We start from the raw sequence: 16,890 nt of genomic DNA, 5'->3' as shown, positions 1-16,890 counted from the left end.
AATCTCCTTTGCTTACATCCTCTCTCTTTTTTTTTTTTTTTTTTTAATATCACTCTAGGTGTGGAGATGAAATTCTTGAAATTAATGAAACTTCAGTACAAAATACAACCCTTAATGAAGTTTATGCTGTGCTGAGCCATTGTGATCCTGGTGCAGTACAAATCATTGTTAGCAGACACCCTGAACCACAGGTAGCACAGTCTGTATTATTTCTGAATTTCAGTATAGCACATACTGAGAACTAAGAGGGAGCAAGTGTTGACTACAAAGATGCTGATGTGCACAGTGATGATCTCTTTATGATCATCACTGTGCACACAAAAAAATCTGAGATATGCACTCTCTTAAGTGGAATCATTTAAGATTTGAAGATCACTGGTGACAGTCTTATATGAGGTTCTATGCAGTGAATAAGGAAGTTACAGAAACAACATTTAAGGAATAACCCAAAACATAATTCTTATGTAAGAAAGAATTGACAATAATAAGTAAATAATTTGAAAGAGGGAACATACCTCCCCAAAAAGAAATAAATGTTTATACACTGTCTTTCAGTAATTGAATTTAGGTCTTGCCCTGCCAATATTTGTAATTAAATTAATATTGAAGTACAGTGTTTTATTCTTGCAAGGTTTTTCTACAAAATGCTTCCTAATACCAAAAACTGTATATATTATTATCAAGTTTAAATTGTTACATAAACTATGCTGTATTGAGTTACCTTATACTGGTAAATCCAGGACTCCACTTCTAGTGAAATCTGCAAAAGAACATTTGTCTTTGAAAGGTCCCATTTTACCTAAACAGCCACTAAAAAGAGCATATCCATAGATATACTTCATATATACTGGGATATATACAAATATAATGATTTGCAATTAACTCACCTCATGAGACTAAAATGGCATAATATTTCCTAGGTGTCTGAGCAACAGCTAAAAGAAGCTGTTGCACAAGCTGTAGAAAGCAACAGATTTGGAAAGGAGAGACACCAATGGAGTACTGAAGGTAAGGGAATAAATGCATTCACTGAGACATGGTAAGTTTGACTTAAAAGATGTCAAGGATGAGTACACACTGTATTAGAATCCTTGAAAACAGTCAAGTAACCCAGAGCAGAAAAAAAGAAAGAGGAGGAAACCTCACAGGACAGCCCTCCTAACATGTCTCTAAGGATATGTTACCAGACTGGTGAGAACACACCAAGTCTGTCTGATTACCAACAAAAATTTCTTGTGCAAACTTCCTCTCACGGTTGCTCATCCTCTCCAATTCACAAGCTGTGCTTAGAGATTTTCAAACCACTCTCTGTAGGTGACAGGACTATGTCAACAAAGAACTATGAAGATGATGTCCTAGGGGTAAACCTTGTTTTTTGTGAAGAAACGCGACCATGGCTGGAGCTATTTGCCCAGCTCAGGTATGACATCCTCTCCCAGTAATGATACTCCTTTGAGTGTCTTCTAAAGAACCAATAGGTAACAGTCATCAGTAAAATTATAGTGCTGACATACCTATATATAGGGAAAATGTTATTTGGTTGTCCAGGAACTTGGCTGTTGACTCTTGACCCTACAAGCCTTCAATGCATAAATCACACCTTTGCATCCACTGAAGATGACATTTAGGGGCAGATTTCATCAGCTGAAACTTTGAAGTGAGCTCTCTGCATGTACTGAACAGACATTTTGGCCATGTTCCTGGTACAGGTGTTAAGAGGCTGGAAATGAGCTGGCACGGGAGGCAGCCCTGTGAGAAGCACACGGACAGGAGCACGGGCTGCTGCAGCCGCAGGGCACAGCGCCTCATGACCCGCTCCAGCAGCGACAGCAGCTACAACCCCCGGGCCTCCTGTGCCCCTGCTGCTGTGCACCAGCTCACAGACTTGAAAGCAAGAGTACACAGTGTAGATGTACCAATCACCCAGCAGCCTGGACTGCTCTACTCATTCTCTGCCAATAATTCAGGGAGAAATTCCCCTCCCACCTGTAGCGAAGGTGGTCGAGCCCTGCAAAACGCTAAGAAGTCATCAGAGATCCTCGTTAGAAAACCTAAATCATCAAAGCCCAAACCTCCACCAAGGAAATACTTCAAGCAGGACTGCACGTGTGATGACATGCGTAATGCAGACAGAAAAGAAAAGCTTGTATCAGAAATGGCTGCATCATCTTCTGCAAGTGTGCAGGTAAAGTAAAATTTACAACATTTTTCTTGTCTCTGCATATTTGTGAGGCAGGGGAAGGAGGAAGGCAAAGTGGCCTTGCATGGCAGCAGGAAGAAGAGTAGGAAAGAGAGAGAAAAAGTATATACACATGAGAATTGGGGGAAGAAGATGAGGCTCTTCTGTTTTGAAAATAAGGTGTGTATCTTAGTGAAGCCAGTATAGCACAAAATGTTATGTTCAAAATAAGGTCAGAAGGCAGAGAATTGTCTGAAGAAAATCTTCCCTACTAAGGTATCTGAGTTAAAATCCCAGAGATCTGAGAGCAGCTGCAAGAATTAATCTGAGTGCCTGCCTCTCCTCATGAGCATGTGCCATTGGTAGTAGGCTTTCAGGGTTATGCCCTGGGCTGGGACTGGAGGGGTTTACACAGCCTCTGATGCCAGCTTGGTGTGGCTCACCCCAGCTACCTGTGTCACAGAGTCATACCATTTATAGAAGTAGTCATGGGACAATAATTTCTTTGTTTCAGTAGTGGATTTTTACTGAAAGAAAGCACTAACATTATGTGCAGTGGGGAATCTTGGGCTCAGATACATTTCTTGAAACCAGGAGGTATTAAATAAAACCATTTAAATTGTGGTGCACATGCATTTTTGTTAGTGAGCTAGAGTATTTGAAAACTGTTCATTTATACATTGCTAAATTTCAGTTCCCTCTCTTATCTAGGGCAACAGAGAGTGTTTCACTTTTGCATGAGTGTGAAGGATTGCAAGATCTGCATGTTGAAACAAAATTGTGGTTCGTTTAAAATCGAAACTTCTTTTCCTCAGGTTTAGTAATATGGCAGTAGAAATGAACTGCTCTCAGTGCAATGCAAAGGAAAAATACAAAAAACAAAACACAAAAAAATCCAAACCAAAACAACAAATAACCAAACCAAACACAAAAACCCACAAACTGCCCCCCCAACCAGTTCCCAAGCTGTAAAGATCAGTACAAAATTATATAGAGCAAACTAAAGTCCACATATAATGTTAATATCCAAGAAAATTTCAGTTAAGCATCTTAGGTAAGGTCATTTTTACCATCCCCTAACTAGAAACCACTGCTAGAAAATCAACTTTCAGAAGTAAAATTAAGGGCAATAAGTACTTGTTGAACTTACCACTCCCTGCAACTTCTTATTCTTCGTACTTAGTCATTCTAAATGACAGTGAGAAAAACCTAAATCTTAAGATCAATAAAACCCATGAAAAATCAAGGTCTGTTTAAGAAGACAACTTCCTCTATTTAGACAGTCTGTAGATCTGTATATACCCATGAGAGAAAGTTTCTTGTCAGAATGTATTTCAGATCATTAAGAGAAAGTTTTATTAGTGATTTTTAATTTTTTTTAACCTTTATTCCCCAGAAATTTTGTATTAGTCAGTCTGAGGCCCACAATTTTATATGGGGTTTCTGTTTTTTCCAGATTCATATATTTTTTCAGATTCATTTATAGTGTGGTTTGCATAATTGCATTCTGAAACACTTCTCTTTCCTGTTTGTTCAGCAGGAAGTTGGAGAAGCAATGCTAGAGGGACATCAAACCGATGTAACCCACAGTGTCTTCACCACTTCTCCCACTGCATGTGATAAGGAACACACAGCTGCTGCTCCAGTGGGCAGAGATCAAGAAAAAAGAGAAAAATTAGGTATGTTTAATTTAATGAACTTTTTTCCCTCAGCTAAATATACAGTATTTAGTTTGGATTCCAAACTGGGTATTGAGCTGATTTCACTTTTTCTTTAAATGTAGTCTTCAAACAATATCTGTACATTTTGGGATGAACAGATGAAATTTCAAATTATTGATTAATCTCTGTAAAGAAAGGGAAACTAAATCAAAAGCAGCATAAGAGATGATTTGTTGTAAAAATTGTTAATAGGCAGTATTTCTATATTGCTTCAGATGAAACTGCTTAGTTATTCTGAACATCTCATATTAAAGCTTAGTTTTAGCATTTCTAGAGGATATTTTTATGCACATTTTCAAGACCTAGTGTTGCAATGGTACAAACCACTGATAAGTTACTTTTCTGCTGTGCTAATTAGAATTAAGGAAACTTAGTGTTAAGGGAACAAGACAATCTCAAGATATCTCTTACAACATACAGGCTTATGTAATTCTGTAAGTTATGGCTCAGATCATTAAAAAAAGTAAAAATTTTGCCTTAGAAAAGTTCACACTGGAGCAGAAAACTGTACCTGTGCAGCTGCACAAACAGAACTTTGCTGCCATTCAGCTCTACTGTGTCTAACATTAAAATGCTCAATTGCTTTCTGAAGTAAAAAATAGTCCCATATTAGAATCAAGTTTTTACTTATCAGAAAAATCAACTGGAAATGCCTGAGGAAATTTGAAGCTTAAATATAGAAGATCTTCCTATGATAGTCTTTTTAGAGTAGGATATACTTATAAATGTAGAAAACAAATGTTTTTTCAAAGAATTTACTGTAACACCACCTTTTTCTCTAGGCTCCAAAAAACATTGCAATTTTTACTTTCTATTTTAGCTGTTACATACTGTATCAAGATTTCAGCACCCCAGAATTTCAGTATTTGTAAACCCTCTAAAAAACAAACTCATATTTAAGTGTGCAAGAGCCTTGTTTTTCAGTTAATTTCAGTGTCTGGATTCAGAATTTATGGCTCAAGAATGAAGAATTTTTAAATGTTTAAATCTTTTAGAAACTTCAAAAAAATTTATCAGAGGCTTGAATGAAGTTCAGGGTTAATGAATTAATAATGATGCAGCGAGAAGTAGATGGATGGTTGTTTATAATCGATGTCTCTTTATTACAGGGACTCCACTTTCATCAATACAACGGCCTGTACTTAAAAGACAAGCACGGGTAGATTATAGTCTTGATACAACAGAAGACCCCTGGGTTAAAATTTCTGACTGCATAAAAAGCTTATTTAATCCTACCATGAGCGAAAACAACGTCCACTTAGATTTGCAACCTGGCATAGACAAAAAAAAAGAGAATCTAAATCAAAGCAGCTCTGAGACAGTTCTAAAGAAATCGGAATCAGAATTAGTGGGTTCCAAAGTGCTGAAATCAGATGAAAATGACAGTGTGAAAAAGGGTCCTCCCGTTGCACCAAAGCCCACCTGGTTCCGTCAAAGTCTGAAAGGATTGAGGAAAACAAACTCAGATCTAAAACCACAGGCAGAGCAAAGTCCTCCCAACCATGACAGTATTTCCAGCAAAAAACTGCAATCCAGCTTATCACGTGTGTCTCCGGGAGGATCGTCAATAAAACAAAGAATAAGCTCATTTGAATCCTTGAGCGCTCCACAGTCACCTGAAAAAACCCCCCGAAGGTTGAGCCTAAAACCATCGGTGCAGAAAGAACCTTCTCACCCTGCAGCAGGGGCAGAGGCAGCTCCAGCCTGTTCAAACCAACCCCTCCTCCTACATCGTGAAAACAGCCACCAACAGTCACCTGTGGCTACAAAGAGCCTGGACAGATCTTCCTCTCGCAGGGAGAGTATTGCCAGACCAGAGAAAACCAGCTCAGAGAAAAGCAGCAATGCCAGCACTGAAAGTTCATCAAGTCTCCTCACTCCAGGAGCCGTTAACTCCCATCTTGTGTCAGTAGCGAAAGCGCACAGCCTAAGGTCACGAAGCTTCCCTCTCACTGCTGCCCAGGCTTGTGAGATAATGAAGCCATTTGATGAGAAGTGTAGCAAAATCTATTCCATCAGCAGCCAGGTGTCATCTGCTTTAATGAAATCATTGCTTTGCCTTCCTCAGTCCTCAGCCTCTTCTGGAAACAGTGCATGGGAAACTCTGGACACAGTGTCTCAGTCCTCCATGGAGGAGGATGGGGCTTCCACCTCACCTGCAAGTGAGAACCATCACCTGGACACTGGCTTTTCCCTAAAGTAAGATACCATATTTAAAACTCAGATTTACAGATCAGCACTGGTGAGCAGCTGCACTGATTCACTGACAGATTAAAGTTCTAAGGTAGCAGCACACAGAAGTAAAGCACAGACTAAGTTAAGAACATTTTAGATCATGAAGGTTAAATGACTCATGACTGTTAATCTTGTTTTTCATTTGTATTATATCCGTACATGGACATTTCAAACATCATCCTATTTTAAGGCCCATTATTTCTAGAATCTCCATGATAAAGCAAATTTAAGTGCATTTGCCTGAGGCCACGAAATTTTTCTCATTCTTTTATGCAATGGATTCTACTTCCTTTAAGTGAACACGATTAATTTCCATTTGCCTGTATTTATAATAGTTGTAGGAGTTGCCTCCCGAATTACATACTACTAAGATGAAAAGATGACTGCTCCAAAATTGCCTTTTGCTTTAGTGGGTATGTTCTCTCATAGCTCAATGTTTCTTTTTTGTTCTTGTCACAATGGGACAGCCTCTCAGAGCTGAGAGAATACACGGTGAGCCTGGCAGACAAAGGGAAGGAGGAAGACAAACAGGAACAGAGCTCACCTCAAGCATCCGGTGTGTTGGGGCAGTCAGTCATCTCTCTGCTTTCCCCTGAGGAGCTGGCAAAGCTAATAGAGGAAGTCAAAGCCCTAGATGAAGAAACGCTAAAGGTAAACCTGCCATTTTTTTTTCTTTTTTCATGCATGATTTTCAGAAAGCTGTAGAGTGAATGTGTCTGGTAAACTTTGCAACTTAGTATTTTGCTTATGCCACTAAGTCTCATTAAAAAATGCACAACAGACTTTCCAATCATTGTGACATATCTTCTGGGAAGTTCTTGACTTTATTCCTTTCTCTGCCTAGGAACTAGATGATATTCATGTTACAGTTTTGCATAAAGAAGAAGATACTGGGCTTGGATTCAGCCTGGCAGGGGGCATTGACCTAGAAAACAAAGTGGTAACAGTAAGTAGCATCTTAAAAATTCCTCTCAAAACAATGCTCTATCTAAAAATACATACCTTCATACATACTTGGTTTTCTACTACAGTTTTTAGCTTTTAGATAATCAAAGCAGGAAGCTGTATTGATAAGGTTGGAAGGACCATAGTGCGTGAAAACAGGTTCCTTCTGCACAGAGCTGCCTCTCCAGGTGTCTGGTAGCAGTGTCCTGCTTCCTTGGGCACCTCTTCCCCAGCAGCTCTGAAAGCTGAGGCAGAACACACAGGCCTCAGCAGGAAATAACCAATACCTTACTCACGTGCTTATAGAAGACCATGCAGGATGGTCTGGAGGAATGGGGTGGGTAAAAACACATCAGGGATCTGGAAGCTAGAGATAAGTCTCACACTTCCTTTCTCTCATGAGCAGCAAGAGGGTCAGGAAGTAGAATATGCAAGGTACATAGTCATATGGGTAGCATGGCTTTAGCTATCTGGTACCAGGGCCAAACTGCTCCCCTGGCTGCTTGAGGAAGATGTGCACAGGGAAACTTCGTGCAAATTTATTCATCTTCCATCCTGAAATGTGATAGAAGCAACTTGTTCCCAGCAAAGAATGAAAAATGCACATGGTGTAAAGTGTTAACTAAGGGATTTAGTGATGTCCTTTTTTCCTCTTCCCTTGTGTGTGTGTGTGGTGACTGGGCCTCTTCAATAGGTTCACAAAGTATTTCCCAATGGCCTGGCCTGTCAGGAAGGAACTATTCAGAAAGGAGATGAAGTGCTCTCCATTAATGGGAAGTCTCTGAAAGGTGCAACTCACAGTGACGCCTCAGCAATCATGCGACAGGCCCGGCAAGCCAGACAAGCTGTCGTTGTCACCAGAAAATTCAAAGATGGAGAAAAAAATCTCAATGTTTCAATCAGCTCTAGTACATCATCAGTAGCAAGTGATGCCTCACAAGAGTCTGGTAAGTTTAGTGGCATTATCTTGCAGCCCCAACTAGATAAGTGTTTACTCATCACCTGAAATCCAGGTGTTCATAAAACCAGCAGCAGCTGTATAAATCTGTGAACCCTGATAAAAGACAGCACAGTTAATAAAACATTCCTGAAATATACATTGAAATATTTGAAATAACTTTACTGAAAAGGGAAAGAATTAATGGATTTCTAAAATAACTCCTAAAAAACCCAAGCATGATTCTCTATGTGGATTTCTGTAGATGTACAAAGATGGCTATTGTAGCACACCATCTAATTGAAGGTATAATGACAACTTGGTCAACAGTGATTCTTTATTCTAATATTGTTACAAGACTTGTTCTCCATGAAAGAGAATTTCAGTTTGAACAAACAATACGCTATTGTTTGATATAGCAGGTGGCTGCATCTGAAACACAGCAAGGTCAGAGTTTTGCAGAATATTTCACTTTCAGAATAGTTTTGTGTTTTGATTTGGTTTCGGTTTTTTTTCTAAAGCATGAACTGGAGATCTGTAGCTTTATTTCCATACTGCAAATTAGCAGCCTAGTAGTCAATAACAACTTCATAACTAATATGAAGTCAAATATTTCCCTTAGATTTTGTTCATTTAACGAATTTTTATAATTCCAGTAAATGTCTTAAGTTTTCATTCTCCCATTAATTCAAACACAACTTTCTTTCCCCAGCTTCCCAGAGAAATTAAAAGCTTTAGCTTTCTCTTTCATTTGACAGTTTATAGGACCTTTGCAAGCAATCCAAAAGTTAATTTCTTCTAACAGATGTTTGAGCTTTTTAGACTGTGTACTGTCCATGTGGTAACTTTCCATTTGTTTCCAGCCACTGGGGATACAATCTGCACTGTAACTCTAGAAAAAACATCTGCTGGTTTAGGATTCAGTCTGGAAGGAGGGAAAGGCTCTATTCACGGGGATAAACCCATCATCATCAACAGGATATTTAAAGGTAAACATACTTAACATGTTCCCAACTCAGGCAGCCTTGTGGGGCTCATAACTGACTGCTGATTTGTAACTGTGGAAATGTTATTTTTTCAAATGCAGCATTATATTGTTCGGTGCCAGTAATTGTTGCCTGCTGGGACCAGGTGGTTTATAGCAAACATGCTGGTGATCCATTCACTAGTAAGTGAAAGATCCATTAAAGTTTCCTCCACAGAAAGAATTAAAGGAAATTCATTTTCTGTCCCCAGGGACTGCACTGGAACAGAGCAGCCCTGTTCAGCCTGGTGATGAGCTCCTACAAGTGCACACAACTGCCATGCAAGGACTCACTCGTTTTGAGGCGTGGAATGCAATCAAGGCATTACCTGATGGGCCCATCACAGCCATCATCAAGAGGAAGAATTGCAGCTCTGTTACCAGCAAGTCATCCAAAACTTTGTAAGAGGAGGGATTAGACTACTGCCAATCTTCAAACAAAGGATTTTATCCCTTGCAGGCACTTGGCTGCCTCAGCAAGATGCTCAGAAAGCACCCACGAGGAGTACACTGGAGCTTACTGCCAGTTACAGAGAAAGCTGTCTGGGATTAACAAAAACGTGCAGGAAATGGGCATGGTTCTTATTTCAACCGTCAGAAACAGATGTTGCAAAGTGTATAATTATAAAATAATGACCTTGTTAATAATATAGTGGTTGTAATAAAATATGTGACAGCTATAGTACTCTCCTATTTTAAGTTATTAACTTAACAGGTATCACAAGCAGATCCTGTGCTGAATTTTCAGTGCTACTCTCCAAGTCCTGCTCCTTACCTTACCTTCCCAGCAACAAGAAATGTGTCTGTGAGCCTACAATTAAACACTCCCTTAGAGAATGGGTAGGGCAGAGAAAGGGGTTGTAGTTTTGTGTGTCCAAACATTGCCTAAAAAATTACAGCTTTCCTATAAAAAACACTGAACATTCAGGACTACCAAAACCTGTAAAACTGACTTCCTACTAGCAGCTGACAGAGCCATCTCAACTGCAGCAGGCAAACACAGGGTGGAAAGGAGTTCTCATGGTATTCCAAGGGGGAGGCAGGAAGATGCGGGTAATGTAGTGGAAGTTTTCCTAACCTTCCTGTGGCCAGAGGTCTCAAGAGGACTACAGCAGGAGAATAACTAGGCCATTCAAAACAAAATCTTACCTTCTAACAATACTTTTTTCTTTTAAATGTCTGTGTTAATTTTTCAAGGGAAAGTACCAGCAGGAGTAATTGTGAATCCAAGTACTTCTGAACTGAAATGTTTACTCTGGAAAGGCTAAATAACTTGGAGACATATCTGTGCTTCAAACACTGCTTCCTGTTTGGACTGTATGGAATTCTACCAGCAGCACAGGTACCTATGGCAAGATGGTCTCATGCACTCACTTGGTCTTTTCTGACCTGCTTCATTAAAGGGAGAGATGCAAGGGCAGGATGGAAGAAGGGGCTTCCCAGCTGAGAGCCAGAATGCTGATCTAGTTATTGTCCTTGGCTGCTCACCTTCCTGGAGATGGGAATTTTCTGTAGTCTTCTTTGGTTACCTAATTTCATCAGGAAGAAGTTAAGGAGCTCAGGAGCTGTTTTCCATACACTTAACACAATGCCTCAAAAACAGCAGTTAAGAGAAAGGGCAGGAGTTATCCTTCCCTTCAGGAGAAGTTATTAATTAAATCCAGGCATTGAACTTGCTGTGGCCTTTTCTCACAAGACAACTGTAAATTAATCCTTGAAAGAACATTCTTGACAAGCCATCTGCTCCAACACTTCCAAACAACTTACTCAGCTGAGCTCTCTTTCCCAAAAAATAACCTCTATTTCAAAAAAAAATTTTTAGTTGGGTAGAAACCGAAATAAGAGAAAATTGTGAGAGCAGCAATTGGAAATAAAGAACAACCAAGGGCAGAGAACCTTGAGGGTAAGTGTTCTCACCAAAACACCTCTTCCCTAGGTAGTGGACATCATCAATGCCTTAAATTCAGAGAGATGCTGGAGGTCTAAGCAGTTGTTTGGCTTAAGAGGAACCATTTCAAAGGATGATTCAGGAAAAACAGTAAGATGTAGCACAAAAAATATTTATTTCACCACACTCACAGGTTTTTACATCTTTGTATACAAAGGAGACTGGACTAAAAATTATTTCCTTGAAAAACTAGTCCACAGGGTGAGGTTTACAGTGGGAAACTTATTGTGCAAGTCCATGCCCTATACCAAAGATAAAAAAATAGAGGGGCAGAAAGCAGAGCATATTAACCTCGTTAAATAATTGAGTCACCACAGTAAAATCACAACCTGCATTTAACTTCCTCACTCAGCAATTATTTTTACTTTTGTAATTATATGTAATCCATAGTAATGTCTGACGTTCCTGCAGCAACCAGCACCATAGATATCTCTTAAAATGGACACACCTCTTAAAATGCACAAAAATCAGGTGCTGATTTCCCAATGTAATGTTTGGAGCCAAACCAGTCTTAGAAAAAAGCAACGTCCTTATGGCCTATCAAGGCAAAGCTAATTAAAAGATTATTTACCCGTTAAAACCTCTCCCCACAGGAAACCAAAAAGCATTCAAATACAGTTCATTTTCTATGCCTTTTAAAAAATGGCAATTAAAGTGCTTAATCCTCTTTATTTATTGCCTCTACATTGGTGCAGCTTGTGTCATGAACCACTGGTTTTGGTACCAGAGAGGGGAAAGGGAGAGTGTCCATCTGCCAGCCCACACACCTGTGCATTGATTAGCACTGCTGGACCTTGACTTATAAAAAAGCACTTAAGGCATATTTACCATCAATATTGATGTCTGCTGGAACAAACAAGTGAAATCCTCTATATAATCCCATTTGTTCTAGCTTTCACAATATGCTGGCTGGACCCACTGAGGCTTCTTAGCAGCTCTAGGAGTGCTGGCAGCAGGAGGGATACATCTTCTTCTGAGGGAGAAACAGTTTTCCACAGGAATCTACAGGGAGTTTCAGAGACCAAACAGAGCTGACCTGCACCTGGACATGGTACTAAGTGGATTTTACAATGCTTCACCTCACAGACACTGACAAAGAGTGGGCAAGAACAGATCCAGTATGTCTGTCTTCCTGCAGTCACCACTGCTGCCTCCAGGCTTCTTCCAGCCTCAGATGTGGTATTTTTCTAATAATTAAAGTGAAGATTTTCATATTACATAAGAATGCATTGTTCTGCATGGAGTCAGATTGAAAATGCTGCTTTAAAATGTACTCAGTTCATTGTTTCACGTCATCTTTTTTCCTATCTTAGCAGATAGAAAAGCCCTGAGACCAACTTTGTATTTTTACCCACGAGCTGACAGGTTGTTTCCTACCCTCAGCTGGTGAGGAAACAACAACTCGTCTTGTCATGCTTTTAATGCCTTAACAGCTTTGGTCAGGTTGCTGTAAAATCCAGATATGCTAGATGGAAAAAAGGAATCCACCACTGTCTGGGGAAGATAGCCACCAAGATCCGTCTGAAAGAAAGTGAGCAGCTCAGTCCTGTCTGGCTCCCTGCAAAGACAATGAAAGTAATTTTATAGACAGTGGTTTAAGAGCATTAAGAACTTTTCAGTGACTCTTACTTGTATTAGAATAGATACTTCCAAAAGCTTTTATTTTTTTAAACAAAACAGACAAATTTCAATGAATGCAGCTACAAAATTTAAATTTATCCAGGCCTAATTAGCTACATGACTGTCTATAAATAAATTATGGCAAATCAACCAAATACTCATTTACCAAAAATTAAGACCATACTTGTATGCTTTGCTGAATTTCTGAATTTCAAGAGGTCAGGGAGAATTGCACCATGATAACAGTTTCTGTAACATTAAATACTTCCCTCTAGGAAATGAAAATGAATTAGTTTCATTGCACAAAAATGAGAACAAGAAGGGCACTCAGTCATAATGATTACTGGGAAGGCAGAAATATACCATTCCTAAGAGGTTGCAGGTCACATGTGGCCACATACACATAAACACACCACACAATGGATAAGGAGAGCTTTAGAATTTATACCATTCAAGCAGGATGTCTCTTACCCTGGAACAGGTATGCAGAAACAGCCACAAGGATAATTAAAACCTCTCACGAAATTTGGTTGAGGAGGACAGAGTGGGTGTTCCACATTGATGGCTGAAAGAAAAAGCATTGAAGGAAAGTGTCATTCTTCCAGCAGACAGGAGAGAGTACTTGGCAGGCAAAGCTCCAGATGGGAAGGAAACTCACTATTCAAAATGTATTTAAAAGGAACTGCAGTACAACCTCTTCAGTGTGGGGCTGACAAGTGGTCAGAAAAGAACATTAAAAGGAACCACTCTGGCCTTAGAATGGGGAAATCAAAGTGCTGAATTTAGAAGCAATTGTTACTGAGCTCTGAAGGAGGAAGCATTGACATTTGACACAGTTTCATCAAGCCCATGTTGTGTGAGTGCACTGCTCTTCTTGAGAGGTCATTTGGGCTGCTTCCAACAAATCCACATCACACAGATACATCACTTGGCTGCTGAAAAGCTGCACTCTAGCAAGTATATAAACTCCTGATAAGGCTTTTCTGAACAGGATGGGAAAATGGGACACCTGAACAGCGGGGCAAGAAAAGCTCAAACTTTTAACAGTTAAACAACAGAATGAAAGTGAAAAACCAAATAAATATCCTTCTATACAGTAGCAGCCCCTTAAAAATCAGCACTATTTTTTAAATTAAACCAATTATTTTCTAATACTGGAATGGTAGGTACCTTTATTCAACGGCTTCACTGAACCCTGTGCAGAAATGTTAAAACAGGATTTAGCCTAAATGAGACTCCTTTTAGAAAGTTCTGTAAACTCTTAAAACAATAAAAAAAACCACACTCAAATACCCCAGAATTTAACACTAAATTAAATACTTATTCAATCTCAAAAGGATAGCAAGGAAACAAACCTTAGGCCAGTCTTACCATTATCTGAGTGTTAAGATGATTTATATACTCTGGAAACAATTATGTCGAGAGATTACTATTTTCTCTTCTGATCAAGATCAGGTCAACAACTACTGAACAGCTTGTTACTTAATTTTAATTTTATATTTATTTCTGGCAGCTTTATTTTATAGTTGTTTCCAGTAGCTGTTGGTTATCTCCAAATGTGACAGGAACCTGTTCAGAACACAAGTGCCTCACCAGCAGACAGCATCGTCCCATCTTCGTATTGCTTCATCACTACTACATCCACAAACTCCCTTGGTGAAATAATCCTCATGCAAGCTGAAGGGGTTGTGGTTCTGCATATAGAGACAGTCTGGGAATTACAGAATAGATTTATGTCAGTTGATGTTTTCAAAAGTACAGGAGAAAAATCCCCGCACTTTCTGGCACTCCTTTAGTTATACTTTCTAGACTTCCTAAACTCCATCTAAAGGGTGTTCTACATCCTTTGTTGAACAAAATGTAAAACACCACAGTCAAAAGGCACCACCATGATCAATCAAGGAAAAAACGAGAGTGACAAGGTGTTGCTTCCATGTTCATAGGGGACAGATACCACAAGGGATGCTGAAATGCAAATCTGGCACATCTGTACTCCCAGGACAGTTAAAACCCTTGTCCTCCCCAGGATACTGGCAAAGATAATTTCTTTGTGTAGTATACACAGGATACAGCTTGATAACCCAGTTTGTAACACTGCACAAACATTAATGCTACCATCTGCTTCCCTGACTGGCTCCCAAACCAGATGTTTCCACCTCATTGGTAGGTGCTGGCAAGTCTTGTGAATTTCAAGTGGCAGGCTGCAGCATTCCTGAACTTGTCTATAATGAATACTAAACGCCTACAGGATTTCCCAAGAAAAGCAACCTTCCTGGAACTTCCACAAACATTTCTGGGACTAGTTGTGTTTACATCTGGCTGTCTCCGAGCACATACCACCACTTCAGATTCGTGATCTAAATCCAACACCCTTTTAATTTTCCCACCTGCTTTAAAAAAAAGGAATTAGACTGTACAAACGTGGCAGCAGAAGCTGCTGCTCGTACACAGCCCTGCTCATCTGTCTGCTCAAATTGCAACATCTCCATTTTAATGACAGATGCAAAGCACTGGGTGCTGAGGCCAGCTAAAGGCAGGGTGTGATGTGCAGGGCAGAGCATCACTGCTGCCATGGTGAAAGATGGGGCCTGAACTGATGGCTGATGACGTGAATGCCTCACTGCTTAGCTAAGTCTGTGTACTCTCTAAACCTCCTCTTGCATCACACTGAGCTTACTAACAACAATGTAGTGCAGGAACCTTTAATGTTATATATTTAATGTTATACTAACCACAATGTAGTGCAGGAATCTTTAATGTTATATATTTAACGTTATACACACACACACAAATATGTATACATATGCATGTTAAACATTTGCATCTTTTTAGCCAAGAATGATTTTCCTTTCCTTCCAGAAAGAGAAGCTATTGTCTATACATACATATATGTTAATAAAATGTATGCAAAAAGATAAAGAAAAAAAGAAACAAAACCAAAGGAAAAAATGTTTCTTAACCCAGTATCTTTCAGCTGATCCAGCCAGAAACACAGTACAACTCGCTACCTCCCTGCACATAACATCGGCTGTCTGATAAGGCCCAACCCTGCACAAATCTCGCCAGAACAATTTTTAAGGAACTTACATCACTGATGGCTTCAATGACCTCGAAGTCCTTCACGTTTTGGTCCCACTTGGTCCTGAGCCCGCCGGCCACCGGCTTGATGCACTCCCAGACATTCTGCGGGCTGGCGGGCAGGATGCCCTCTCCCTTGTACCTGCGGGGGGCGAAACCAAACCGAACCGCGCCGCTCTACCCTGCCTGGCCCCGGCAGCACCGCGGGCAGGACCCCGCGCCCCGGGAACGAGCCGTACTCACAGATTGCCAGCGAACTCCGCCGAGGGTCTCCAGGACACCGCGACCTCACCCTGCGGGACGGCAAGCGTTCAGTCCCCGGGCCGGCTCCCGCCCGTCCCCCCGCAGCCCCCCGACCCGCCGTGCTGCGGCAGCCCCGCCGGCCCCCGACCCACCGTGCTGCGGCAGCCCCGCCAGCCGTCGGGGTCCCGCCGGTAGAGCCGCAGCTGCTCGGCCGCCGCCTCGGCGCGCCCCGCGCAGTCCATGGCGGGCAGGCGGGGCCGCTGCGGCGCCGCTTTGAGCGCCCGCGCCGCGCCGCCCCTGGGCCGATGGCGGCGCCGCCCCTCACCTGAGGGTGACGCCGGCCCGGCCCGGCCCGGCCGCGCCTCACGGGACAGCGAGCGCGGGGCTGGGCAGCGGCGGAGCCCGGACAGCCCGGCAGCAAACCGGGATGTGGGAACGTGCGTGGGAGCGGAGGCGGAGCAGCGCCTCCTCAGAGATGGGGCCGCCCCGCGCTCGTCACTGGCGTTATCCCGATCCCAGTGACGCGGAGGGAAAGAAGCGAAAAACCAACCAAGCGGTCTTCAGTATCTAAAGGAAGTGCGAAATTCCAGTGGTGAAAAACGGGATAGAATTTGAAAACTACGAGTAATGAAGTGTGTTTTTTAAAGGCCACGGATCGAAAGTTTACCACTGAGAAGCTTACTAGGCTGGTCTGAGAAAACTAATAGAGGATCTAGGATTTAATCTAGAAATCTGACTCACGTTGTCAAATAACTCCCCTGCCCATGTGATACACTCCAAAGAAACTCACTACTCTCTCTAGTTAACATTTTCTCCTGATTTGTTTGGGCCACAGCATAGTCAAACAAGGCACATCAAGATCTACTCTAAGTAGCAACTGCGTTTGCAGGAAGCTGATTCCCTGCTGAATTTATTCAGGAAGCATCCTCGGCTCTGGCTGCATCAGATAAAAAGAGCCTC

The 16,890-nt window shown here is 41.2% G+C and overlaps 2 protein-coding genes across 2 annotated transcripts in view; one reads left to right on the top strand and one right to left on the bottom strand.

Annotated features, from left to right (window-relative positions):
• Nucleotides 1–9,474, top strand: part of IL16 (interleukin 16) — a gene marked incomplete at its 5' end in the record, with an annotated part of 28,487 nt that extends 19,013 nt beyond the window's left edge. Inside the window, 10 exons of the mRNA XM_084213809.1 lie at nucleotides 59–191; nucleotides 921–1,008; nucleotides 1,710–2,185; nucleotides 3,720–3,858; nucleotides 5,010–6,099; nucleotides 6,603–6,786; nucleotides 6,980–7,081; nucleotides 7,775–8,027; nucleotides 8,881–9,006; nucleotides 9,254–9,474. Coding sequence (XP_084069935.1) covers nucleotides 59–191; nucleotides 921–1,008; nucleotides 1,710–2,185; nucleotides 3,720–3,858; nucleotides 5,010–6,099; nucleotides 6,603–6,786; nucleotides 6,980–7,081; nucleotides 7,775–8,027; nucleotides 8,881–9,006; nucleotides 9,254–9,447 — 2,785 coding nt within the window. The 3' untranslated portion in view covers nucleotides 9,448–9,474. The remainder of the gene's footprint in view (nucleotides 1–58; nucleotides 192–920; nucleotides 1,009–1,709; nucleotides 2,186–3,719; nucleotides 3,859–5,009; nucleotides 6,100–6,602; nucleotides 6,787–6,979; nucleotides 7,082–7,774; nucleotides 8,028–8,880; nucleotides 9,007–9,253) is intronic.
• A 1,644-nt stretch (nucleotides 9,475–11,118) lies between these two features.
• STARD5 (StAR related lipid transfer domain containing 5) lies at nucleotides 11,119–16,313 on the bottom strand. Its single transcript, XM_084213749.1, has 6 exons — nucleotides 16,083–16,313; nucleotides 15,931–15,980; nucleotides 15,697–15,829; nucleotides 14,203–14,320; nucleotides 13,081–13,174; nucleotides 11,119–12,547 (listed from the first exon to the last, which is right to left on the bottom strand). Exons 1-6 carry the CDS (start codon nucleotides 16,170–16,172, stop codon nucleotides 12,400–12,402), a joined length of 633 nt encoding a protein of 210 aa, XP_084069875.1. The 5' UTR covers nucleotides 16,173–16,313; the 3' UTR covers nucleotides 11,119–12,399.
• Between the last annotated feature and the right edge of the window lie 577 nt (nucleotides 16,314–16,890).

The sequence above is a fragment of the Fringilla coelebs genome (genome assembly GCF_963513975.1).
Source record: "Fringilla coelebs genome assembly, chromosome: 12".
In the NCBI taxonomy this organism is placed as follows: Eukaryota; Metazoa; Chordata; class Aves; order Passeriformes; family Fringillidae; genus Fringilla; species Fringilla coelebs.
Note: the sequence above shows the minus strand (reverse complement) of the source record. Positions and strands in the feature narration are given on the sequence as shown.

Bases quoted from the DNA above. Each gene is read 5' to 3' on its own strand.
- STARD5 (XM_084213749.1), bottom strand. From the start codon at position 16,172: ATGGACTGCGCGGGGCGCGCCGAGGCGGCGGCCGAGCAGCTGCGGCTC. The intron at 15,981-16,082 runs GTGGGTCGGGGG...GCCGTCCCGCAG, and splicing joins GGCGGGGCTGCCGCAGCACG to GGTGAGGTCGCGGTGTCCTG. The intron at 13,175-14,202 runs GTGAGGCACTTG...TTTTTCTTTCAG, and splicing joins TGGGACGATGCTGTCTGCTG to CCATCAATGTGGAACACCCA.